Source organism: Cnephaeus nilssonii (genome assembly GCF_951640355.1).
Source record: "Cnephaeus nilssonii genome assembly, chromosome: 5".
NCBI lineage: Eukaryota > Metazoa > Chordata > Mammalia > Chiroptera > Vespertilionidae > Cnephaeus > Cnephaeus nilssonii.
In genome coordinates this window covers 2,513,909-2,539,267 of record NC_137076.1, presented here as the reverse complement: position 1 = coordinate 2,539,267, position 25,359 = coordinate 2,513,909, and the positions used below count along the sequence as shown (strand labels likewise).

Genomic DNA, 25,359 nt, shown 5'->3' with positions numbered 1-25,359 from the left:
GGGCTGAGTCCGGCCCCTACCCTGCAGCAGCGTCTCCCGCGGTGGAAACCGGTCCTGCGTGGTTCTGCAGCACATTACGCTCATTAAGTGACCGTTAGGAGTGCTCAGTGCTTAACTGAGGTGGACGAGGGCAGCGACTGGGAAGACTGCTGGGCGTGTGACCTGCTGCTCACCTCCCCCTTCAAAACAGGTCTTACCCTCTGCCCTGGCACTGTGTCACCTGGCCCAGGTCACACCCCTCCCAGGTCACACCCTTCCAGGGCAGCCGGCATTCCGTGATGAGCAGGGCGAGTGGAGAGGCCCTGCCGAGCTGACTGAAGACAGGCTGGGCTGGGCTGGATCCTCTTCAGAGCCCAGCTGTCCCTGCAGCCACTGTGCCTCCTCCCTGTCCTTACCCTTGGTCGGCCCCCAGAAACCCACCGCACCTGGCAGGAGGGGGAGGTCTTCTCCTGTGGGAGCTGCGGACAGGAAGGGGCAGAGGCAGAAGTAAATGGACGCTTGGCGGGTGCAGGGACCTGCGTGGCCTGGACACTGCAGTGTGTGTGCCATGACGGGCAGACTCCCCGGAGGGAACAGGTCTGAGCAGGGGTGGGCCCTGAGGACAGTCCTCAGGGAGGCAAAGCGAATCAATTGTGGGACAAAACTCAACCCGCCCTGGGTGAGATTTGTGGACTTGACCTGCTTCTGTGCTCCCCCTTCGCTGAAGGCTGGTCAGGCCCTGCCTTCCGTCTGTCCTGAGGGGAGGAAGGCGCCCCTGGGGGGCTGGGTGTGGCCGGAGGCTGCAGCATCCCCACTCCACTCCACCGGTGCCCAGCTGAGCCTCCGCTTGCGGGGTGACCCCGGGGCCGCTTCCTCCTCCTCTGCCGGGAAGAGAGTGGCCACTCCGGGGAGGTCGGGGAAGCCTGGACAGTGGTCTTTCTGGGGAGGGCGGACGGCAGGGTAGCCTGGCCCTGTGTTTCCTCCGGAGCCCTCCACGGCTCTGTCTGGTGTGGAGGGAGGTGCTGCGAGTTTTGCTGCTGTTTCTGGAGCAGAAGGAGCTGGTAGCTGGCATGGCTCTCAGCTGGGTCGGGAGGCCTTTGTCCCCAAGCCCAGGGGCTGTGTGCAGGGCTGAGCTTGGGGAGGAGGGGCACACCGGCAGGCCGGCGAGCCTGCTCCCTCCCAGACCTTCCCACAGAGCGCTGTAGGCCGTGACCCGCCTGGCAGGACTGGCCCTGCTGGGCCTCGCTATGAATTCGTGGAATGCACTTTACTTAAATTTCACCCACAAAAGCCATGACGGCACCTATAATCATGAGCTTGTTAAAAATAGCCCTTGGGCAGGCAGTGCGGCAGTTGTCCTGTGTTTTATGCAAACGAGGCCGTCTGGCTGCCTGGGTCAGCCTCTCTGGAGCGGCTCCCACCTCAGCTGCGGGATCGCCTTGTGCTTCCGCGGGATGGCTGTGAACGCCACCAGAGAGGACAGATGGAGACAGGGACAGGCGGGCGTGGGCTGCGCCGTGAACACACAGAAGGAGCTTCCCCCGGCTCCTGGTTCCCGGCCCGGGAGTTTTCTCACAAGAACGGCTGTTCCTAAAAGTCACTGCCTTTGGCTTATGAAACAGAGCGAGTCATGGACACAGTCGGTGAGCACAGCGTCACGGGAGTGCTTACGTTTTTGTCACAGCGATTTGGTCTCTACCTGCAGAATATCTTGTGTACTCTCTCTGTAACTGCATCGGAGCTCCTGGAGTGTGCTTCCTTCTGTAGAGGGCTAGTTTCTTACTTCCCATCCATCTTACTCTCTGTTGGGATTGGACAAGCATGGAGGCGCTGGAGGCCGAGCGGCCGAGTGCTGGCGCCGCGTCCTATGGAGGGGCAGACGGAGGCGGGCGGTGCTCGCCCTGATAAAGCGTAGGCCGTGGACAGGGGCCCCAGGGCTTGGGCGTCAGTGTTTCCGAGTGTGACGTCTGGAAAGTACAGCTCAGTAGAGCGCATGTGCGTGGTGGAGTGGCTGACACGGAGGAGAGGTGTCAGGTGAGCAGAAGAGAAGGGGTTCACGGGTCTTCACTCGCGTGAAGCACTTCTGAAATTATCGTGTTTCCTTTGATTACAAAATCTGCTAGTATTAACCGGTACACCTGGTACACTCACTGTAAACCCAGCCACACAGTCGAGAGAGAGGAACCCTTTTTTTGGCATGAAATTCGACATTTTTAAGTGTAAAAATACCTATGATGTTAGCACCTTCAGCAAATTTGACATATGAAGTTTTGAAGCTTGTTGTCAATACAACAAAATAGCATACATATCAAATTGCATATATATCAACATATGAGTAACTCCATCTATTGAAAAAAATCAGCATTATTAACCTGTACAGCTAGTGTGTGTAACGTATCGTGAATGCGCACATTCAGCGCTGGCAGGAAGCCAAAGGCAGGCGGCAGTCGCAGCGGGGAGAGCCGAGCTTTGTTGCGTGCTGGATGGGCTGGCACCCGCGCCCCGAGCTGCCGCAGACACCCCGCCAGGCCGGGCTCTGGAGGTCCCAGTTTTGTCGGTGTGGCGTGGAGGTACAGAGACTGTGGCTGTGTCCCAGTCCTGTGAGGGAGCCCTGGGACGCCAGGGCCGGTGCTGAGCACCTGCCACGTGTGTGTGGCCTCCATGGGACCGGGCTCTGCACCATGGCTCTCTGTGCTGTGAGCAGGCAGCACAGGGCAGTAGTTCTTAGGAGTTTGATTCAAGGAGAACATGGCTCTTTGAGGAATTCTAAGGACTTGTATTGGAGGGAGTCCTTTTCAGGGGGAAAAATCAGCTCTGCTTTGGAATTTTCTGCAGGAATTTCAAATCAGAGAGGCATTGCATGAGTCATTCTCCCAAGACTGGCCCAGGACAGTAGATGACCCTTCTCACGTTTCCAGGATTATCACAGGGCTGAGCGATGCTCACCGACGACTTCCTCTCCTGCCGTGGTCGCCTGGCCAGGAGGGAGAAAAGCAGCTTCAGGCCCTTAGAACAGTGATCCCCACCCCACAGCATCCTCGTGTGGCCCAGAGACCTGCGCCTGCACACCTCTCCCGCCAGCGTCGCCTGCTCCTACCCTCAGAGCCCTACATGGCGGCCCTCTCTCTGTGCTCCTCCAGGCTGTGGTTCGGGCTGGCTGCGCGCCTGGTCTGCACGGCTCTGCCTTGCCCTGTAACCGCCTTTGTGGGCAGGCGAGCTCCCAGCACAGGAGGCTGGTGGTTCCAGGGTCCGGGCCTGGAGCGTAGGTGCGAAACAGGTGGTGAGTGAATGCACTCACGTGTCTCCACGTGCCTGCACGTGCGTGTTTCCATATGTGGGTTTTGCCTTCCTTTTCTCCTTGACCTTCTCAGAACTTTTGACCGGAGTCCGTGAACTTCTGGAGAGACCCTGGGTCAGTGTCCCTGCCTCCTGCACCCGGTCCAGTCTCACTCACCAGGCCGTTTTCCGACGACCTCAGACATCCTGGCGCCCGCACACCCCCTGCTACAATCCCCGAGGGACCGTTTCTCGGGGGTGCTGGAGTGAAGAACGTGGCCCTCGACAGCGGCCTGAACTCACATCCCGATTTCGTGCGTCCTGCCTGAGCTGAAATCTCTGCAAGTCTCTGAAGCTCAGTGCCTTGTTTTAGAAAGGGAGAAGTGAGGGAGCCTGCCCCGCAGGGCTGTGGGTGAGGGTGGTTTGGGGCCAGGTGTCCTGTGAGCTCCCAGGAGGCAGGCTGTGTGCCTGGGCCGCCTCTGCGCGCAGTCTCACCTGCCACGAAGGTGGGCAGGCAGGTGCTCCTGGGCCCTGGCGTGAACAGACGTGTGCATTTACAAGCTCAGGTGTGCGGGTCCAACCCTGACTCTCCTGAACGGCAGGCGGTGCCCAGGCTCAGCCCTCCGTCTCTGAGTGTCCTTGAGGCTCTGGCTTAGCTCCTGTCCCGCCAGCCACCCGCGTGGTCCCTCTGTTTCCCTTACCCTCCCACCCCTCTTTCCCTCCTACCCTGTCTCAGCAGTTCTAACAGCTCTGCTTTCAACATGGAACCAGAGTCTAGAACTTGTCCCTACCTCTAGGCAGCCCCGGTGGCGCACCTGGATAGCTCACCAGGCCCACATGGCGCACCTGGATAGCTCAGCAGCCTCCCCACGCCTCCTGCACCTCCACCTCTTGTCTGTGCCCCATCACATCCAGTCAGGCGTCAGCACCTGCCCACACCCTTCCGAGACGCCCATTCCTGCTGTGGCTGCTGTCCTGTGGGACCCGGCCGCCCCTCGCCCACTGTTTCTCTCAGCCTCACTCTGCTCCACTGTGTGAGCCCCTTGTGTCCCCGGCCCAGGCCAGGTGTGCTCCCCCAAGGGCCTGGGCACCTCCTGAACCTCTGCCCGAAAGCTCCTCACAGGTGCCTGCGGCCTCTCCTCTCCTCCCAGGACCGCCCCCCCCCGGGTGTGCCCTGAAGCAAGGCCTTCCTCACCACCACCTTCACAATTGCAGCCCACACCCCTCCCCAGGCTCACGCTCACACGCTCACACACCCCTCCCCAGGCTCACGCTCACACGCTCACACACCCCTCCCCAGGCTCACGCTCACACGCTCACACGCTCACACGCTCACACACCCCTCCCCAGGCTCACACTCACACGCTCACACCCCTCCCCAGGCTCACGCTCACACGCTCACACACCCCTCCCCAGGCTCACGCTCACGTGTGCGTGCGCGCGCGCGCGCACACACACACACCCCCCTCCCCAGGCACACGTGCGCACACTCACACTCTCTCACCCCCCCCTCCCCAGGCACACGTGCGCACGCACACACACACACTCCTCCCCAGGTGCACACACACTCACACACCCCTCCCCAGGCGCACACACACTCACACACCCCTCCCCAGGCGCACACACACTCACACACCCCTTCCCAGGCGCACACACACACACACCCCTCCCCAGGCGCGCACACACTCACACACCCCTCCCCGGGCGCACACACCCCTCCCCGGGCTCACACACACTCACACACCCCTCCCCAGGCGCACACACACTCACACACCCCTCCCCGGGCTCACACACACTCACACACTCCTCCCCAGGCGCACACACACTCACACACCCTTCCCCGGGCTCACACACACTCACACACTCCTCCCCAGGCGCACACACACTCACACACCCTTCCCCGGGCTCACATACACTCACACACCCCTCCCCAGGCGCACACACACTCACACACCCCTCCCCAGGCTCACGCTCACACGCTCACACGCTCACACACCCCTCCCCAGGCTCACACTCACACGCTCACACCCCTCCCCAGGCTCACGCTCACACGCTCACACACCCCTCCCCAGGCTCACGCTCACGTGTGCGTGCGCGCGCGCGCGCACACACACACCCCCCTCCCCAGGCACACGTGCGCACACTCACACTCTCTCACCCCCCCCTCCCCAGGCACACGTGCGCACGCACACACACACACACACTCCTCCCCAGGTGCACACACACTCACACACCCCTCCCCGGGCTCACATACACTCACACACCCCTCCCCAGGCGCACACACACTCACACACCCCTCCCCGGGCTCACACACACTCACACACTCCTCCCCAGGCGCACACACACTCACACACCCTTCCCCGGGCTCACATACACTCACACACCCCTCCCCAGGCGCACACACACTCACACACCCCTCCCCAGGCGCACACACACTCACACACCCCTTCCCAGGCGCACACACACACATCCCTCCCCAGGCGCACACACACTCACACACCCCTCCCCGGGCGCACACACCCCTCCCCGGGCTCACACACACTCACACACCCCTCCCCAGGTGCACACACACTCACACACCCCTCCCCGGGCTCACACACACTCACACACTCCTCCCCAGGCGCACACACACTCACACACCCTTCCCCGGGCTCACATACACTCACACACCCCTCCCCAGGCGCACACACACTCACACACCCCTCCCCGGGCTCACATACACTCACACACCCCTCCCCAGGCGCACACACACTCACACACCCCTCCCCAGGTGCACACACACTCACACACCGCTTCCCCGGTGTCCTCGCTCCCAGCCCTATTGCCATCTCAGTAACCACTACATTTCCTTACGACTGAAATGTCAGCGCCAGGAAGGCAGCCATCTTCTTGGATTGGGCCCTGCTGTGCCGCCGGGACCTAGACTGGTGCCTGGCACCTGCGGGCGAGCAGGGCCATTTGCCGTTTGTCTAGTGAGTCAGGAGACCCCTCAGAACAGGAGGGAGTTCCCAGTCACTCACCAGGTCCTGGCCACCCCGCCCTCGGGAGGCCATCAGCCCTGCTTCCTGACAGTGAGCGAGGAGAAGGCGCAATGGGAGGTGAGCACGTCCGGACCTCCTGCATCTCGCTCCTTTACTTGATTTCCCTCGCTCCTTCCCGCCTCGCAAAGCCACGTGGCCCTGGCGCTGACAGGGTCGTCAGCTTCCTGCTCTGCTGTCCTTATTTGACCAGAGCCGGACAAGTGCTCAGCGAGACGCAGCATCTTCTCCCGGCCTCTGCCGGTGGCCCGCTCAGCTCCAGGCAGTGTGGGAAACCTGCTGTCCTCGCCCTTGTTGGCGGTGTTTATCTGTGTGTCAGCGTGTGCGGTGCAGGTCTGCCCTTCCAGGACTCAGTCTGTGCACACGTGGGGGACAGAGAGATGCTGCACAGAGTGCAGGCCTCAAGGAGAGCCGGAGCCGGGCGGCTGCGGGACAGGAGCCCTGAGAGGCAGAGCCGGGCGGCTGCGGGACAGGAGCCCTGAGAGCCGGAGCCGGGCGGCTGCGGGACAGGAGCCCTGAGAGCCGGAGCCGGGCGGCTGCGGGACAGGAGCCTGAGAGCCGGAGCCGGGCGCTGTTCCGTGAGCCGTGGCTGTGTATGAGAGCAGCATGAGGAAAAGCGGATGGACATTAACCTTTGACTGCCTGGGGCAGTGCTCTCCATCTGTCCACTGCCCACTGGCCTTGGTGACACGGTGGCAGGCATTCAGGTCAGAGCTGCGTGCTCCTTCTCACTCAGGTCGATGAAGGGGGACCCACCTCCCAAAGGAAGAGCCTCATTCGTAGAAACACCTGCTTTTCTTCTTTATCCTCCCTCAAGGATATGTTTATATTGATTTCTTTTTTTTAGAGAGAGAGAAAAAACACATCGATATGAGGAAGAAACATTGATCAGTTGTCTCCTGTACACCTCCAGCCGGGGATCGAACCGGCAACTGGAGTATGTGCCCTGACCAAGAATTGAACCCGAAACCTTTTGGGGCGCCGGACCACACTCCCACCAGCTGAGCCCCTGGCCAGATGAAATGCCTACTTCTTGGGAAATGAACCCTTTTAGTGGCCTGCAGGCTGCCGCTGGGTCTGCACTATCCGCTCTCCCCATAGAAGCACCGGGCCTTCCTTCAGAGCCGAGAGCACGAAGAAAGCTGTGTCAGCGCTTCATGAATAATGAGCGCGGCCCAGAAACGGGATCTTCTTTTCCTGAAGACTCAGTGCGTCTCCGTGCTCCAGGGTCAGGAACCACTGAAGTTTGAGGTCAGACAGTATCAGGCGGTGTTTCCATTCCCTGGACACACCCACCTGCGCCCGACGGCGAGCTAGCTGGTTTGGGTCGTGAGTGCACCTGTGCCCTCACACGGGCCCACGGCTAACGAGTAGGAGAGGCTGGTCTGTAGGCAGAGCTCTGGCTTTGGCTCGGAAATGCTCCTCTACCGGCAGTGAGTGCGGGAAAGCGGCCGGGAAAACACCCATGAGCCTTGGTGTGAGTGGAATGGCTCTGTAGCAGGTAATGTCTCCCGAACTGGGTTCATTTTATTAGGTCAGCGATTTTCAACCCTTTTTATCTCATCCACACAAACTAATTACTAAAACTCTATGACACACCAAAGAATGCTTTTTGCCGATCTGACAAAAATATAGGTATCGTTCTGATTCATTCACACCGACAGCTATTGATGTGCTGGCTGTTGTCATTTTTTTTATCTGACAAGCTCAGGGGAGAGAGGTCAGTGCCCCTCACTCCGTAGCCAGGATGGCATGTTTTAGATGTTCCCATCACACTAGTTGGAAATCGCTGTAGTGGATCTTAAAATCAGAAAACATGATGTGGATACTGTAAGAATGTCTAAAACATTTCCTTTGGGTAATCCCCAAAAGCTTTCATCTAGACAAGTGGAAACCCTTTTATGGATACTAGGTACTGTTTATTTCTGTGCTTATATTTGGTTCTAGCCATATCTGGCCTCACAAGTCTCAGATTCTTAGGTCCTGAGCAGAAGTCTCCACTAGAGCCCCTTAACCTTTCAGAACCAAACATTTCTGTCCCAGGGGGGGTGCACGGGGCATGCGCAACGGAGACCCGAGGGGGAGGGAGATGGCCGCGCGTTCTTCCTCCTGGGCCGGCGCCCTTGGCCAGCGCTCCAGTTGCTCTGTGCGCTGGGGCCCAAGGAGCTGGGGCGGCAGCAGGCGCTCTTCACAAGGGCCCGACTGCAGCTGCAAGAAAAGGTAGGAGCTGCTGGATCGTCGCCAAATGCCGTACACCAAAAACAGCCATTAACATTCTGGAACTCACCCAGACTCGCTAAGTCTCCCTTTGGCTTTCTTGGCATCAGGCTGGTCGCCTAGGAGTTTTTATGGAGCTGTGGGCCCCATAAGCATGTTGCTTCTGACAACATAACGAAACCGCTGGGGTAGGCCTGCCACCTGGGACATGGTGTGGGACAGGTTTTCTCATCTGACGCTTCCTCAGAATTCCTCCTGGCCCGTCCTGCTTGGTAGACTATTGTCAGGAAGGTCAGCTCAGAGCGGCTCACCGCCACCGTGGTCAGAGGCGCCACCGTGGTCAGAGGCCTGCGGGCGGGTGCCTGTGGTTCCTGCCTGACGAGGGGTGGCAGTTCTCATGGCCTGTGACTTGATGAAGCCCTGGGCAGCTGCAGGCTGTGTCAGTGCAACTTACAACAAGGGTCCTACAGCAGGTGCAGTAGAGAGTGTGCTGCGAGCACTGCACATTTCTCACACGTGCTTGTATTCATGGAGTATGTTAGCATATGCACACACGTTCTGTGCATGCACGGTCTCTCTAAATATTTAGTGCAACTGGAATTAACACTAAATGCAAAGCATCCAAATTTAATATTTCTCAAAAAACGTTCACAGACTGAAGGTTATGGACATGTTTTTATTTAGTGAGTGAGAATACCAAGTTGATTTCATTTCTTTTCAATATATTTTGTCTGGGGACTGAGCACACTCTCGCCCGTTCAGAGGGGCTGAGTGCGCCTGCTGTAGGAAGGGGAACAGTGCGGTCCGAGGGGACCCCGGCAGAGGTGCAGCCCGGCACTCGCCAAGAACTCAGAGACGGGGCCGAAGGCTGACACTGGCAAGGACTCAGAGGCTTTCTCGGCGGCGTCCGGGGCCTTGCCCATGTGATTGCTTCACAGTTGGCTTTGTTCTTCTCGCGCACCTGCTTTCTCTGTCTTTTTCTCAGGAGTAGGAGGAACGTGTCGTTAAAGCACAGAACAGGCTCTGTTATTGGCACGCTTCACAGAGGGGCCAGTGCCCCGCCTCCCCTTCCAGCCGTGCGCCCGTGTGACGGGGTCCCCAGCCCCGAGGGTCAGTTATTCACCTGCTTAGACGCAGATGCAGCCTGTGAGGGACTGGCCCAGGAAGGCCTGCCCGCCCGACGGCATCGCCTTCGTCCCGTGCCACGCTGTGCCCCTGCCCCGCTGCCCAGGAGGAGGCACGGGCGGCGGTGGTCTTCAGTGAAGCGTGTCTCCTGTCCTGAGCTGTTCGCAGTGCGGAGGGGCCTCGTCTAGGAGGCAGGCAGGCCGGCGGGGTTTCAGTGTTCGGTCCTGGAAAGTGCCGTGATGGTAACCTGTGTGTCCCCACTCCGTGGAGGTACAGTCTTCAGGGGCCTCTTTCTGGGAGTGAGCTGCTGCTCTATGGCCCCGGATAGTAGGAGCCTCCGCGAACGCCCTGCTGGCGCTAAGAGCTGTGGGGCTGCAGTAACGACCTTGGTTATGTCTAGGGTTTGGGGGTCTCAGGGTATTCGCAGCAGTCCCTGGCCCAGCTTCCAGAGGGAAGTATTGGAGACAGGGAAGTATTCCCGAGACTGGGGAATTTGACTCTCGGTTTCCCGGTGGCTTGAGGCCTGGCACAGTACCGAGCGCGTAAGGGAGCCAGTGAACGTGTCGTGAATGAATTGAGGCCAGGTCAGGGCTGTTGTAAGTTGGGGAGAGCTTTGTCACGCTCAGACGATGCTGGACAGGCAGCAGGGAATGCCCAACACGGGGAATCATTCAGTGTGCAGTTTGAGAAACACAGCTTGGGTCATAGATGGCGACCACAGTAACGCTTCTCAGGTCACACTGTGGAGACCTCGGTTAGAGGTCAGCGTAGGCCCAGGTCCGCTCAGGGACCGTCCTCCCCTGGGAGCCTGTTCCCTTGGTCCACAAGGCACCTCCTTCAGCATCCTGGACCTCCCCATAGAGGGTTACTTTGTCTGTTATTTGTAACAGAATCATCTGAACGGGTGATTTTCCTGAACCCATTTGAACACAGAAACACTGCCCCCGTGAGCGTCTGTGCTGCCGGGACCAGCAGGGGTGCGGGCGCAGCTCTGGAGAGCGCTGACCGTGTGCAGCTCAGGGTCAGGGTCACGGTGGGCGCAGACACTCCACCTACCTCGGCCGCTGTTACGTTACTGAAGGAGCAGGCGGGAGCTACCCATTTCAGCTGGTGTGGTGTCCAAGGGTTCTCGAGGCCCTTGTTTCTTACAAAGCGCGTCCAGCTAACAAGCCTTAGAGAGCGCAGATCCCACGTTCGCCCTGGACAGGGCGCTGCTGGCGTGGCGCTGGCTCAGCCCCGCAGTCCGCTGGGTTGTGCATTCTGAGCTGGACGCAGCGTCCCGGTCCATGGTCCCGGTGCACTTGGGGAGGGCTGGCGGCCTGCGGCTGCCCTGCCTCCCCCCGGGGTGCTGAACCATTTGAGCTGGACTGGGTGGGTGACCTGGCTTGCCCCTAAGAAGGTGGTTTGTGCCAGGCTGGCGTGGCTCAGTGTTTGAGTGCTGACCCGTGCACTGAGGCCACTGGTTCCACTCCCCATCAGGGCACATGCCCAGGTTGTGAGCTCATTCCCCGACGGGAGCTGTTCAGGAGGCAGCCAGTCAATGTTTCTCTCTCTCTCTCCCTTCCTATCTCTCTAAAATGCAATAAAAATAAAAACCTTAAAAAAACCAAAAAAAATAAAAGATAATTTGTGACCACAGGCCACATGAAATGACCATCAATGGTGATTGAGTCGGGAAACATCCAGCTGTCAGCATTGCTCTGTGAGTCGTGGCTGGGTGCAGCCTGGGGACCGGGCAGGGACTCTCAGCGAGGGAAGCGGGGAGGGGGTCCGTTCCCTGTGCGCAGGGAGGAGAGGCCCGTGGATAGGAAGAGGACCCCGGTTCCTGGGTGTCCTGCTCGCTCCCAGGAACCTCCGCACGCGTCGCGATGTACACAGAACCAATATTTCTCCTTCTAGGAACGTCTCCCTCAACCTTGCAACGTGGTGGTGCGAGACTCTTTTTCTTATCCTTCCACTTGTGAATTTTAAGGTTCCTTTCGGGTACGGCATAATCACTATTGGAGCAATTCGGGGTGTGGGTGTACACACATACGCATTGAAAACAAGAAAGGGGCTTAATATGTTGCATTTCGTGTGTGGCAAAAAGTCTGACGCTCAGCAGCGTGGATGAGAAAGGTTCTCTTCTTAGGCAGAGTCAGGCCAAGGCTCCGTTCTCAGTGGTGCTTTAACATGTACCAGAGCCTCCCAGACTCGAGAGTCTTGGGGTGTGGCTCAGACTTCCTGCAGGTTTCATTTCCGAAAGTCTTACTCCGGGAAGTGGTTCCGGATGTGAGCTTCACACTCCTTCTTCTTAAAGAGGGATGCTCCCTCGGTGTAGAACCCTCTTCTGAGGAGATAGAGACCTCAGGGGAACGTTGGGTCGCTGAGGGCAGGTAGGAAAGCAGCCGCAGGTGTGGCTGCTCAGTGGTTCGCACAAAAGGGAGAAGTCGCACGCTCTCTTTAGAAGCCTTCCTGTGGGTGTTCCCCAGCGAGCTGGCACCTGGCGTCGCAGAGGTCTGCGGGGGCTTTGTGGGCAGATGGACTTGGTCACTTGGAAAGAGTTTGATGAATATTTGCTGTTGCCTTCAAGGTGAAAATGAATTTCAATTTTAGTGTCAAAGACATTGTTCAGCATCAAGTGCATTTTGAGGACTGGCTTTCTTTCATTCTTTATTAATTCATCTGTTTAAATTGTAACTTTCAAAGAAAATAATGGGGATATATATTACTTAAATGTTTACCTCTTGGTTCCCAAAGATAGCTGTTATTTAGTCTAAAAAACGGACAATTTTCACGACTTTATTGACATCGAATTAGCCTGTCCCGATTCAACACTTTCTATAGTACCACCACCTTCTGCTTGTTTCACATTCAGACACTGTGCCTTCTGTGCGCTCTCCTGGCTTCCTCTCTGAAGCCTGGACTGTGATGACAGATGCTGAGGTGACGTCAGGGGCTCCTCAGGAAGTCCGCAGGGTTTGGGGGCGCTGAACTGCCCCTGGGAAGGGCTGCCGGGCTGGGCTGGGGGATCTCCCTTCCTGGGCCTGCTCTCCTGGCGCCCCCTGCGGGCAGCCACCAGGGCCAGGCCTTGCTGGGCCGTGTCCGCCTGGGCGGCCATCTGGGGGGTGGGAGCCACTCGGTGCCTGGCCTTGTGGGGAGCCCGGCCACCGCGGGGAGCGGCCTGCGCGGCTGCCCCGCACAGCGTTTGGAACTGACCTCAAGACTAGATCTGTTTATTTTTAGGAGCAATGACAGTTTAGCCCTCTGAGGCCCGGATGTTATTTCTGGACTGAAGAGTAACACTGTTTTTCTGAGAAAGAGAATTTTAAATGGATTTTTGGTAAAGATTTTTGCAGCTTTTCCAGTAAACGGGACTCCGGGCAGAAGGGGGTGGGCGGGTTTCTCCTGTTCTGAGTCGCGCTGGCTGCAGGGTCGTGAGGGCGCCCCTCCTCGCCCCATGTGCTGCCGCGTGCCTGACACAGACGAGAACACTATTCGTGTCAGTGGTTGCTTTCCAAGTTCTCGTCCTAGTCACGCTCATCCATGCAGCGCCCCAGGGTGTCTGTAGGGACGAGGGTTATGTTGACCCCTTGTAACCTTGCATGGCCATGGCCAGGTATGGACGAGAGAAGGTGCCCGTGCCTCCACGGGGAGCACGTGTGCCCACTTCGACTCCCTGTGCCCTTGCCCCCAGACTCTGGCCTCAGCGCTGGGAGAGCAGCGGGGTGGTCTTGGTGACCCCGCGCTGGGACAGTCAGACTGGAATCGCACAACTAACCAGACCACATGTTGACACTGGAGAGGGCTGGTTTTTATGCCGGGCATATTTCATGTGTCAGTTTAATCTCAATAGCGGGTCCGGTTTAAGGGTGGGCTAACTGGGTGTTTATCTGTGATTTGTGCCCCTCGGTATATGATCACGTGTATCTGTAGCTTGGCATGAACTCAGGGTGGAATTTGAAATGTTCCTCTGATAGTTGGAGTTCTCTGTGCCTCGGGCCATGTCGCTCACTCTTCGCCCTGAGATAAAGGTGTCATGTCCTTTCATTAGCGTAGGAGGACCACCCAGGAGGACAGGGCGGGAAGGAAAGAGCTGGCCCCGAGGTTAAACAGCTGGCGGTAACGCCCAGTGTTTGCCTCAGCAAACACAGCCCCGGGCGCTGCGGCTGGCCTCTGCGGCTCCGCCCTGACTTACCAATGATTGTAGGAAAGCCACACAGGTTCCTTTCGTGCTTCGTTCTCTCCCGTGCTCAGGTGCGGGTGATGCCCTCTGTGACCTGCCGGTCTCAGGGAGATGGCGCAGGTCAGTGATGCCCTGCTGGCCAGGGGCCCGCGCTGCCCAAGAGACGGTGCCTATCAGTCAGACTGTCCCCACAGGACAGCGCCATCACTCCATGTCCCACGGTCACTGTGCTCAGGCCACGGACAAGTTTCGCGTGGCACCCAGAGCAGTTTTCCTCTAGTTCTGTGTGACCCTGAGGAGCCCTAACCTTGCTGCCCTGTGCCACCCGGCGTCCTGAGCCTCGTGCGTTGGACTGACCCTGTGCCCAGGAGGGCCCTGCTGCTGGGGGGCGGGGGGGCAGGGCAGACTCAGCAGCAGGGGGAGGGGGAGGGAGTGTCACAGTTGTCTCTCACGTGGCCCGATCACCCCTCCTCCTCTTTTCCCGGTGTTGGTCTTGTCACTGTCTGTCAGCGTCTGCCTCCACAGGCCTGGGCGGTGGCAGGAGCTGAACCAGGGAAGCCAGGACCCGGGGGGGGGGGGGGGGCGGGGGGGCTCCAGAGAGCAGGCAGCAGTAGTCCCCAGTAAAACAGCACACCCAGAAGGGACCTCTCAGCCCGGCAGGTCTGCGGAGGAGTTTGGTATGGGTCGTTGTGTCCGACTTTTCCGCTGAAAGGAGCCTTTGGCAGGGAGTGTCCGTCCTGCTCACTGTGGTTTGTATGTTTGTGATGTGTGTTTAACCTCCATTCTTCATTCCTGACGAACGCTCCTCCGCGTCCTTGCTTAGTGGCTTTCTTTGGTCCCGGGGCTGCACCTGAGCCACGCCCTGAGGGGTTGCTCTGCCCTGAGTGCATGGGGTTGTGTCCCAGCGAGGCCTCCCCTTCGCCCTCTCTCTCCTTTGTTTTCCTCAGGGGTCTGCACTTGGTCATCTTTGCCGTCAGATTATTATTGTAGATCACGCAGGGAGAACAAAGGGTAAAATATTTTGACTAGCAGTGTTTGACTGTATTCTGCGCAGTGAGAAAACTTGGAAGTCATTTTCAAGGCCCACCATTTCTCCTTTCCAGTTGGGTCAAGTTGCTAAACTTTCTAAATCTCCATTTTCTGGCTAATGAAAATCGGATTCCACCAAGTCTCCTGTCTACCTACTGCAGGACTTCTGTAAGGATCAAATGAGATGAGGCACGGGAAAATGCTTCACAGATATTTGGTTACAGTATAAAATGTTTCCACCTGGCTATAAAGTAAGTCGTGTTCCTGGGCTGAAGAAACTCCAACAAGGCTAGTCGCTAGGGAGAAGAAGCTGGGCGTTGCTACGTGACGTCATTACCTGGACAGAGGGAAGGACATTTAGCATATTAGCCTTTTATATATATACCAGGGGCCCGATGCATGAACTTCGTGCAAGTGTAGGCCTTCCTTCCCCCAGCTGCTGGCACTGGCTTCCCTCTGGCATCTGGGACCTGGACTTCTGTCCGGTCACCAGCAGGTAGTGGAAGAGAGAGGGAAAGACAGAGAGAAACATCAATGTGAGAGAAACACATTGATTGGTTGCCTCCTGCATGTGCCCTGACTAGGCCAGGGAGGAGCCTACAACCATTTTATGTGCCCTTGACTGGAATTGAACCCAGGACCCTTTGGTCCGCAGGCCCACGCTCTATCCACTGAACCACACCGGCTAGGGCTATTGTTCATTTCTTACCAAGGTCAGAGGAGCAGAGACAGGGACATATGGCTGGCCTGAGGGCAGGCATCTAAGCAGCGGTAGAGGAAAGGAAGGACTTGGGAGGAGCTCACATCTCAACACAAGGGCACATGTGAGCAGAGGCGAGGGCCAGCTGATGGTGTGGAGCCAACCTGGTCAGTCCTGGGCAGGAAGACAGTGTAGGTAGCCCTTGAGCCGCAAGCACAGCCACCGGCTCCTCTGCAGCCTGGCCCAGGGTCCCTCTCATAATGAACAGCTTCTCATCCTTTGCTTGTTGTCTGTCCGTTACGCATCTTCGCTCATGTCCCCTCAGCACTGGTGCCGCACCAGACCCTCGAGCAGTGCTGTGTGGTTGGAGCGCATTCAGGGACAGCACAGAACTGAGGCACAGCGCCTGCCGAGCGAGTCCGTTCACACCGCAGAGCTAGAAGCCACAGGAGAGTGTTGCTGTGTGGGAGGCCGGGCTGGAGGGGAGAGGGTGTGGGACGTGGAGGAACGTAGAGAGTGAAGGGACCCTGGGCCGGGCGGCACGGGAACCTGTGGCTGCTGGTCCTGATAGTCTGGAGGAAGGTAGTTACCTAGGAGACCATGAGCACACTGTGGAAAGTGAGCCATTGGTGCTTGAAGGTGGGGATTTGAACCCTCTGACTCTGGAGGACAAGCAGCTCCAGGGAGTGGCTGTGAGGGCGGGGACTTTGGGGAGTGGCGTGAAGGTCACCGGGCGAGGAGGCCAGGGACTGCTGGGCACCCAGTTGGCAGCAGGGGAAGCAAGGCTGACAGAGTGGGTCAGAGTGCTGGGGTGGGGCACGTTCACTGCCGCTCAGGAAGCGTCTCCTGAGGTGGGTGGTTTGGAGGACAGCCATAGCCTGGATTTGGAATGCTGTTTGGTCCATAGTTCATTCTGTCTCCGCATTGTCACAGAGGGAATCAGAGTGACGGGGCCTCCAGAGCCTGAGTCCAGGCCCAGGCCCAGGCGGCGAGGCTGGTAAAGCTCGGACCACGGGGGTGGAGCGCGCAGCATGGAGCCTGCGTTGCAGCAACGGCACATGGCTGCTCCCTGGGACCACAGTCACATTTGCGTGGCATTGTTTACACAGTAGTCTCGTGTGTTTCCTTCCAAAAGTGAACGTTTAATCAGAATAATCAATTTCTCCTCCGATCCCATGTGTGGGAGTGTGGGAGGCACCGTCAGCTCCACGCTTTGGACGAACACTGCAGGGACTCTGCGGTGATGGGGCGTGTCTGCTGGGAGGTTCTTCTGCCCCGTCAGGTGTGCAAGCTCTTGCCATTCATTGGTCCGGCCGCCTCTGTACCAAGCATCACTTGAAAAATGTCACATGTATTTTACAATTGAAAGCTATCATTTTGCAATAAGGCTTTTAAAAAATAAAAGTATTATTGGGGTGAGAAGAAAAGGTAAAACAAGGATGGGGACTCTGTCAAGAATGGCTGTGTGAAGGGGTGTGGACTGGGCTTACAGCGCCGGGACAGTCGTGGGGGAGGGCGCGGTGCACTGGGCACGTTTGATTGGACGGCAGGATGCTCGTCACAGGGTCTGGCGCAGTCCCGTCTCCAGGTCACTTGGCAGAGTTCCAAGTCTCGAGTTTTTCAGGAGCAAATGGATGGTTTCTCCCAGTGCCGGCGTTCTGTTCCCTGAGGAGAGGCAGCCACTGGCTTCCCTGTGACACAAAAACCAGGAACCCAGGGCTTCCCTGCCCTCCAGCTGTCAGGGAGCCGGTTGTGAATCCGAACGTACCTGTGGACTAACACAGATCAGAAGGTGTTTTCAGGCCGTGCTGCCGACCGACACTGGAGGTGGGTTTCGTAGGGGAGCGGGCGGCGATGTCATGGTGCCCAGGACAGAGTGCCTGGCAACCTTAAAGTGGCCACTTAGAGGCAAGCGTTTTCCTCCCCGAGTCCAGGAGGAGCAGTCAGTGCGGTGGCCCTGGATATGTGGGCGCTGGGCGGGGCAGGGCGGCAGCCGTGGCCGTGGAGTGGGCCCAGGTGTGAAGCCCCCAGCGCCTGGCTGTGCGGAGCGGGCGAGGCAGAGCATGCATGTCGCGCGAAGCCTGTGCAGGGGTTCCCGCTGTGGCCCGAGGCCCCATGGGGCCCGGAGCAGGGGTAGAGGTGCCCCTGCAGGAGTGCCGGAGGACGAGGGATGGGGCAGCTCACGGCCTTTCCCAGGCTCTCAGCAGCGGCCTGGGCCGCCGGACTCTGCTTCCAGAGGGATTGACCAGGGACTCGCAAGTGAGGGTTGGATGAGAAGGAAATGGCGGTGAGCAGCAAGCCCAGGTCCTGGACGGGACAGGCATCCTCAGCACTGCAGACCCTCACTCACGTCCTTGCTGCGCCCGCAAGCCCGCCAGTCTCCGCCTTGCTACCCCTTTGAGCCACAAGCACAGCCTTGTGTCGGAGCTGACCAGCCCTGGCCAGCGCATAGTGCCTGACCTCTCCCTCCAGGGCAGGCCTGTGTCGGGTGGACCGGGGGTGGGGTGCGGTCCTCTTGTCCCCTCACTGGGCTGTTGCGGCCCCAGGACAGAGCTGCAAGTTTAGAATAAAAGTATAAAACGGAAGCACAGTATCCTATATAATAAAAGGCCAGCGACCATAAGGGCATCCCGACCAGGATGACCGATCAGCCAGTCGCCATGAGGGGCATTGACCACCTCTCAGTCCCTCCCCCCAGCCCGCAGGCTCCAATCGCTGGATGGCCAACAGGAACCACGGAGAAGCGGGATGAGTGTCAGCGGTGGGGCAGGACTGGGGACTGGCAGACGGGCAGAGTCTCTTGGTCCCTCCCCCCGACCCGCAGGCTCCGATAGATCGCCAGATGGCAAACAGGGAACTGGGGTGGGTGTCGGCGGCGGGGTGGGACTGGAGACTGGCAGACGGGCAGAAGATGTCCCTGATCACAGGCTAGGCCAGTGGTCGGCAAACTCATTAGTCAACAGAGCCAAATATCAACAGGACAACGATCGAAATTTCTTTTGAGAGCCAAATTTTTTAAACAAACTTCTAACGCCACTTCTTCAAAATAAACTCGCCCAGACCGTGGTATTTTGTGGAAGAGCCACACTCAAGGGGCCAAAGAGCCGCATGTGGCTCGCGAGCCGCAGTTTGCCGACTACAGGGCTAGGCCTAGGGACCCTACTGTGCACGATTTTGTGCACTGGGCCTCTAGTTTAATTATGAATTTAAAGATGATGGCTTTAAACCCGTCTACATCATGCTTGGACTGTAACACAGTAACTTTCCATCGTGCCTAATGGACAGCGAGGTTTTTGTGTGTGTGTGTGGCGGGGGGGGGGGGGTTCATGGTTTTGGGTCCCTCGTGCTGTTCACAGCCGTGCGGTGCTAGGAAGGCAGCCCTTATCCATTTAGCACTTGGCGCCCAGGTACAGTGTGCATATGTCCCCTCCCCTCCTGGAGAAGCGCTGACATGCGTGTGGGGAGAAGGTGCGGTGCTCAGGGGCGGCCTCAGCTGCACCTCGTCTCCTCTGCTGAGGGTGGGGGCCAGCTGGGCGAGGTCCTGGGCTGGGAGGTCTCTCGCTTGGACTTGAGTTTCTCAGAAACTGAGCAAATGTGAACAAGTTGAGGATCAAGTTGGGCTGGTTGTCCTGCAGCCAGAGGAGCAGGGTGAGCCGCCCTCGAAACCAGGGGATCTGAGGGCTGATCTGAGCCCAGCACAGGGCCGGGCCTCAGGGCGGGGGGCGGGCCCGGGGACAGGGACTTTGCCGCTTCCCAACTGCTGCATGGCTCCCGGGGTAGGGATCTGCCCATGGGGAGGCATCGGGTCCTCCTAGGCTGTGCTTGTGCGCCTGTGAGTGTCCGGGGCACTGCCTGACCAGTCACGGAGGAGGCAAGCCCCCCTCTGCCCCAACCTTCCTGGCACTGGCTGTGCTGACAAGGCCACTCCTTGGGGTGGGCAGGGAGCAGGTGGGGACACCCTCTGGCCTCCAGGCTCCCTGGTCAAAGCCGTGGGGATGGCTGCGGCGAAGGTTCCCTTGAGCCACTCCAAGAGGCACTGTGCAGCTCCCCGCGGCCCCTGGGGCCCAGGCATCGAAGGGATGTCTGCTGGGGCTTCCCTGCTGATGCTGGCGCGTCCCCACCCAGCAGGTGTGGTTGTCCTGCCTGGAGCTTCGGTGACGCCCCTGCTCTGAGGGACTGAACTTGGATTTGGAACAGAAGTGAGGGATTTAGCTCATTAGGTCTGAGTTCCTGTTTTTCTCCTCGTTTGAAATAAAATCTTTTTATCTTAAAAAGAGGTATCTTAAAGCTGGGAATAAGCATATTTCTCAAAATTCCCAGGAACCATGTTAAGGTCCAGAGCTCTGCGTGCTGTTCCCTAGACACTGTTCCCTGCAGGCCTCCTCCTGGGCCACCAGGGGCCTGAGATGGGCTTGCGCTAGAGCAAGAGCCAATGAGCGGGCGCAGTTTGGGTCCCACAGTAAGTGAGCTGACGGTAAAGCCGTCTGCGAGCTTCAGGATGTGGGGAGGGCAGGACCTTCCCAGGTGGCTCCAGTGTGACCGCCTGCTCCTCCCAGGTAGCAGAGAGAGCGGGAGGGAGGACGGAGGCAGGAGGCTGCAGGAGGGCACAGGGAGCCATTGGAAGGGGACACGCACGCAGCTCCCTGTCAGGGTGGCTGCAGAATGCACGGTGGTGGCAGGCAGCCAGGGCTCCGCCCTGAGCAGAGGTGGAGCCCCTGTGGGTTGGGGGCACTGCACCGCTGCCCAAGGCTGTCGCCTGGTGGGCTGTCGTGGCCACGGGAGGCCGGGCGGGGGGCCGTGGGGGAGGGCGCAGGTCAGAGCTCCTGTCGGAGGAAAGGCTCCTCGAGACGCAGCCTGGGAGCCTCGGAGGTGGCCCCACGGCTCTGGCCTCCTGGGGTTCCTGTCCTTGTGTTGTCCTGACCCAAGTGTAGGCCGCCTGGTGACTTCCGGCCGCTGACTGGCTGCGGTGGTGGTCTCACCGGTGCCGTGCTGGGTGGGAAGGCAGACTCCCTGGTGAGTGGGAGGAAGCATCTGGGGACCCCCGCAACCCCCAGCGCCCAGTGGGGACCAAGACCTCCGCTCAGCTTCTCCGAGGACCAAGGACGCCCCCACGGCTCTAGACCTGGAGCACAGCCTTCCAGTGAAGACCAGAGACACCTGAGCCCTGAGTCCTGGGGATGCCTCTTGCAGCCTGATACCCCCAAAGGGCACCCTTAAACGTAACCCAGGCGTCTGCATGCGTGAGCTTGTCTCTGACAGCAGGAAGCTGACGCCCAGGCGGATATGTTGGGGAGCCAGCGTTGTAACGCCAGCCGGGCCAGGTGACCCCAGCAGGACTTCCTCCAGAGGCCTCTCCCCTGGCTGGCAGGGGGCCGCTCCCCGCCTGTGTCCTCAGGGCCCCGCTGCCATCCCTTTCCTCATCTTCTCTTCTAAGGCCTCTGGCCACATTGGAGTAGGGCCACCCTCGTGACCTTGTTCTAGCTTACCTGCCCCTTTAAAACCCCGCCCCCCAAATACAGGGCCATCGTGAGGAGGGTTAGGACATGAGTGCAGGTTTCCCTGGGACTGGCCGAGGGACCGACCGGGCCGATGCCCTCCCCACAGCTGAGACTCTGCACACTTTTACCATAAAGGTCTTCATACCTTGTTTTTCAGTTGTACATGAATCAGATGGTTACTGTGTATATCCATCTGTGTGAATGGTTCTATCCTGTTCCTCATGGTTTTGCACATATATTTGCATATCTCCATCTATAACAGAATTATAGTTCCTGAGAGCACATTTTGTCATGGGCTCGGGGGTGACCCTTTACGGCACTGACAGTGCTGTTAGGCACACTTTCAGGACCTGAGTTTGGGGTTTAGTTGTCTATTTCTAAGTAAGAATATTCTAGAAGTAGCTTGTCTTCAGAAGGAGATGGGGGGGTTGAAGAAGGATGGGTAGTGTTAGAGAGTGGTGTGGCCAGAGCATGTCAGCCTTTGCATTTGGTAATTTGGAGGTGGTGGGTGCACTGCCAGACCGTCCTGCACTGCACCGGCTCCTTTGAACACTTCACTGTGGGCTGTTCACAGCAGTAGAGACATTTAAAGTCGTTTCCTAAATTACTTACCTGCAGGAGGGTCAGAGAAAGTTACTTTAGGTGTAAATATCCTATATAATAAAGAGCTAACATGCTAACAGTCGTCACGCCATCACGCTATAACAACCAATCAGCAGGCTGTGCGCGCGGCTGGGCAGGGCTGCGTGCTCGGTGAGGTGCACACAGGTGGGCAGGGACTTGATGTTGTGTCCTTATGGACAAAGCACAGCAGCTGCCTGAGGCTCAGGCAAGTCTCAGATGGTGGCTGCCACTGCCTAGGGCCAGCCCAAGGCTCAGGCAAGCCATGGATGACAGCTGTCGCTACCCAGCGCCGGCCCGAGGCTCAGGCAAGCCGCGGATGGCAGGTGCCACTGCCCAGGGCTGACCCGAGGCTCAGGCAAGCCATGAATGACAGCTGCCGCTACCCAGCGCCAGCCCGAGGCTCAGGCAAGCCACGGATGGCGGCTGCCGCTGCCCAGGGCCCGAGGCTCAGGCAACAAGGGCCGGGCCGAGGCTCAGGCAGCCGTGCGGCTGGCAGTGGCAGCAGCAGAGGCATGATGAGGGTGTCACCTTCCCCTGATTGCCGGGCCACCTCCTACAGAGGGAGGCCAGAGGCAGCAGCAGTGAGGGGGTGATGGAGGTGGTGCCTTCCCCTGATCAGCCGTGGGGAGCGGGCCTAAGCCGTCAGTAGGACATCCCCTGAGGGCTCCTGGACAGTGAGAGGGGGGGCAGGCCGGGCTGAGAGAGCTCCCCCCCCACAAGTGCACAAATTTTCGTGCACTGGGCCCCTAGTACATTTATATGTTTGTATAGTTATACATAGGTGTCAATTAGATAAATGTGTGTGTACACACACACAGGTGTACATGACAGAAAGAGATAAATGGTTAAAAATTGGTGGAGTGTTAAGAGCTGTATCTGGATAAATTGTACACATGTGTTTTTATACTATTCTCATTCTCCAAATTTCTTGTGTTTTATTTCCAAGTAAAAGTTTAAAATTTAAATGCAGGCACTTATGTTAATATGTAATGGGTTCATTTTTGTTTTTAAGTGAATTAAATATTTATTTACAGTTTCCTCAGTTGTATGGTAATAGGGTGGATATTAACAGCTCTGAGCCACATAAACAAAGCTCTGTGGGTTCTCGATGCTTTTAGGAGCATGAGGCCCGAGAGCACGGCGCTGAGGCCCCGTGCGAGGCTCTCCGGGGTCCGGGTGGTGTCCCACGTTCTCTTCGGCGGTTATGCCTTTAGCTCAGAGCTGCCTGGTAGGCGCCCCTTGCTGATTCTGTGAGCCTCTCTGTGCTGGGGTCACATCGGTAAGTGAGGGGTAGGCACATTCCGTCTCAGGCCGTGAGGGCGAGTCGGGTGCCCTCGCTCAGGAAAGCCCTCGTACTGGCCTCCACGGGCTGCTGTGGCGCGTGGGTGTCCGCTGTGCTCGTGCCTCTGTCTGCGTTTGCTGTGTTTTGGCTGGTGGTTTTGTTATAACCATATGCACATGAACCGTGACAGAGACACCAGAGAAGGGCATCAGGTGGTTCGTCAAGTGCAGGTTTGCAGTGTTCCTGCCCCTTCACAGAGTGGCTGGGCCAGGGAAGCGTGAAGAGCGAGCAGCTGGGGCTTTGGGGCGTCCGTGCTGCAAGGGAGAGCCTGGCCACCTAGGAAGGCGGAGAGGACAGCCGTGTGAAGAGACAGGAACCGTGCCGGGACAGGCTGCAGGAGCCCTCCTCGCCCGGCTCCTGGGCATCGGGGTTCCAGATGGGCCCCTCTTCCGTGGGTGCCTGCTGCTATTTCAGTTGTTGCAGCACACACTTAGAGAGGAGGACACCACTGCCTGCCATGTCCCTGTTGTCCAGCATGAAGCCAGTGAATAGGGAAGGCAGTTGGGCTGGTAAACACTGTGTGTCACGTAGCTCCAAATTCAGGTGATCAGTTTTTAAAAAAATAGATCTTTTTATTGATTTTAGAAAGAGGAAGGGAGAGGGATAGAGATAGAAACATCAATGATGAGAGAGAATCATTGTTGGGCTGTCTCCTGCATGCCCCCTACGGGGGGGATCAAGCCCACAACCTGGGCATGTACCCTGACCGGGAATCGAACCAGGACCTCCTGGTTCTTAGACTGATGCTCAACCACTGAGCCACACTGGCTGGGCCAAATGATCTGTTTTTTAAAAGACATCAAAAGATAAGTAAATGTACAGGCTTTCTGTTGTTTGGGTACACTGTTTATCTTTTAATCTTTTTTGCTAAAGTTGTGATTTACTTTTGTGGGGTTTTTGTGTTTTTTTTTTACAGATCATCAGAAACTGGAAAGGGAAGCCAGAATCTGCCGTCTTCTCAAGCACCCCAACATCGGTAAGGAGTGTGCCCGTGCATTAAGTACTTAATTACAATGTGACGGTGTGTGCTTACCACAATAAAGTGGTTTTTTAATCTAGTATTTGCAACGATTAACAAATAGGCTCCTAACTTTCAGTCTTGGTTACATTTGATTCTTTAAAGGTTTTTAAGTTTTTCCAGAAATAGCAGGTCTATATATACTGACATTTAAAAACCAATGTAAGGTATTATTAGTTGGAAATGCCTTTGTATGTCTCCAAGGGTTATGCAGCGGCAGCTGATGAAGGCGGAGGCAGTTGCTTTGCCCAGCCCTGTAGAAAGTCGTTCGTCCTTACCATCCCTGACCCTGTTCCAGAAACGAGTGAAACTAGTGTAGAATAGCATCTCATGAATTTTACAACAGCACAGTAATGTTCAAAATGAAACATCGATGAACTAAGACACAGAAAGAAAAGGAAGAACAACTCTGCTGCTCAATTCTGCACGAGTCGGTCTCCTTTGGGGAACGTCGGGCCCAGCTCTGCAGGGTCTCTGTCCGCAGAGCCTTCTGCCGTGGAAGCCCGAGGCTGGGCAGCAGGACTTGCAGTCACTCACGGAGGAGCCTGTAGTTCTCTTGTGACGTAGAGGCCCTCGCAGTGTCTGTTCCTGCCCGGGAGTTCCATGATCCCCCACTTCGTGGGTGTTTCTCAGGTTCTGACGGGAATGAGCAGGCTCTACATAGTAACCCTGAAGCATCGACCAGCGAGCAGTTCCTAAGCACGTGTGCTGCGTTCCTGAGAGTCACACAGGGAACAGCCCGGCTCTTCTCCCTGGAACAGACAGTGCGATGGCTGAGAGGCTGGGGACTCTGGTCCTCTTCTTCCCCCTCCTCGCCTTCCTCCACTTTATTACATGCTCAGTTTCCTTCCGTCTGCCAGGCTTTAGAGCTTCCAGGCAGGTGATGCTGCACGGACGGGTTTCCCCCGGAAATGTGTACATTTTTATTTCCGTGTGCCTGTCTCTCGGCACAGGATCCATCGTCTGAGAACTTGCGGCCAGGAGACGGTTTCTCCCAGAGAAACACATTTGAAAGGGGGGCTCCTGAGAGGGGTGCTCACTGGAGCACTTTTTCACCAGGGCTGTTTTGATGTTTGTCTGATTTTCACAGTAATGCACACACTGAGTGGAAAGTGCGGGAAACAATCATGCATGAAGAAACCAGAGGGAACAACTTTTAATACTCGTATTTATTTCTGCCTTTTTATAACACATCTTATGTATGTTAACTTCCAGAATTTCTTGTGAGCATTTTCATAGCCCTTCAGATAAACCATGGAAATGTAATTGTTAATTGTCTCCAAATCAACAAAATGAACGTGTCGCTGTGATGATGAAGCAGTGGTCAAGGGGGACAGCGCCCCCATGG

At 57.4% G+C, this 25,359-nt stretch overlaps 1 protein-coding gene across 3 annotated transcripts in view; it reads left to right on the top strand.

Moving 5' to 3' along the window:
- Positions 1–25,359, top strand: part of CAMK2D (calcium/calmodulin dependent protein kinase II delta) — a 159,061-nt gene that overhangs the window by 50,617 nt on the left and 83,085 nt on the right. For all 3 annotated transcript variants that reach the window (XM_079771813.1, XM_079771814.1, XM_079771815.1), the window contains exon 3: positions 23,910–23,969. In XM_079771813.1, the coding sequence (XP_079627939.1) occupies positions 23,910–23,969 (60 nt within the window). The remainder of the gene's footprint in view (positions 1–23,909; positions 23,970–25,359) is intronic.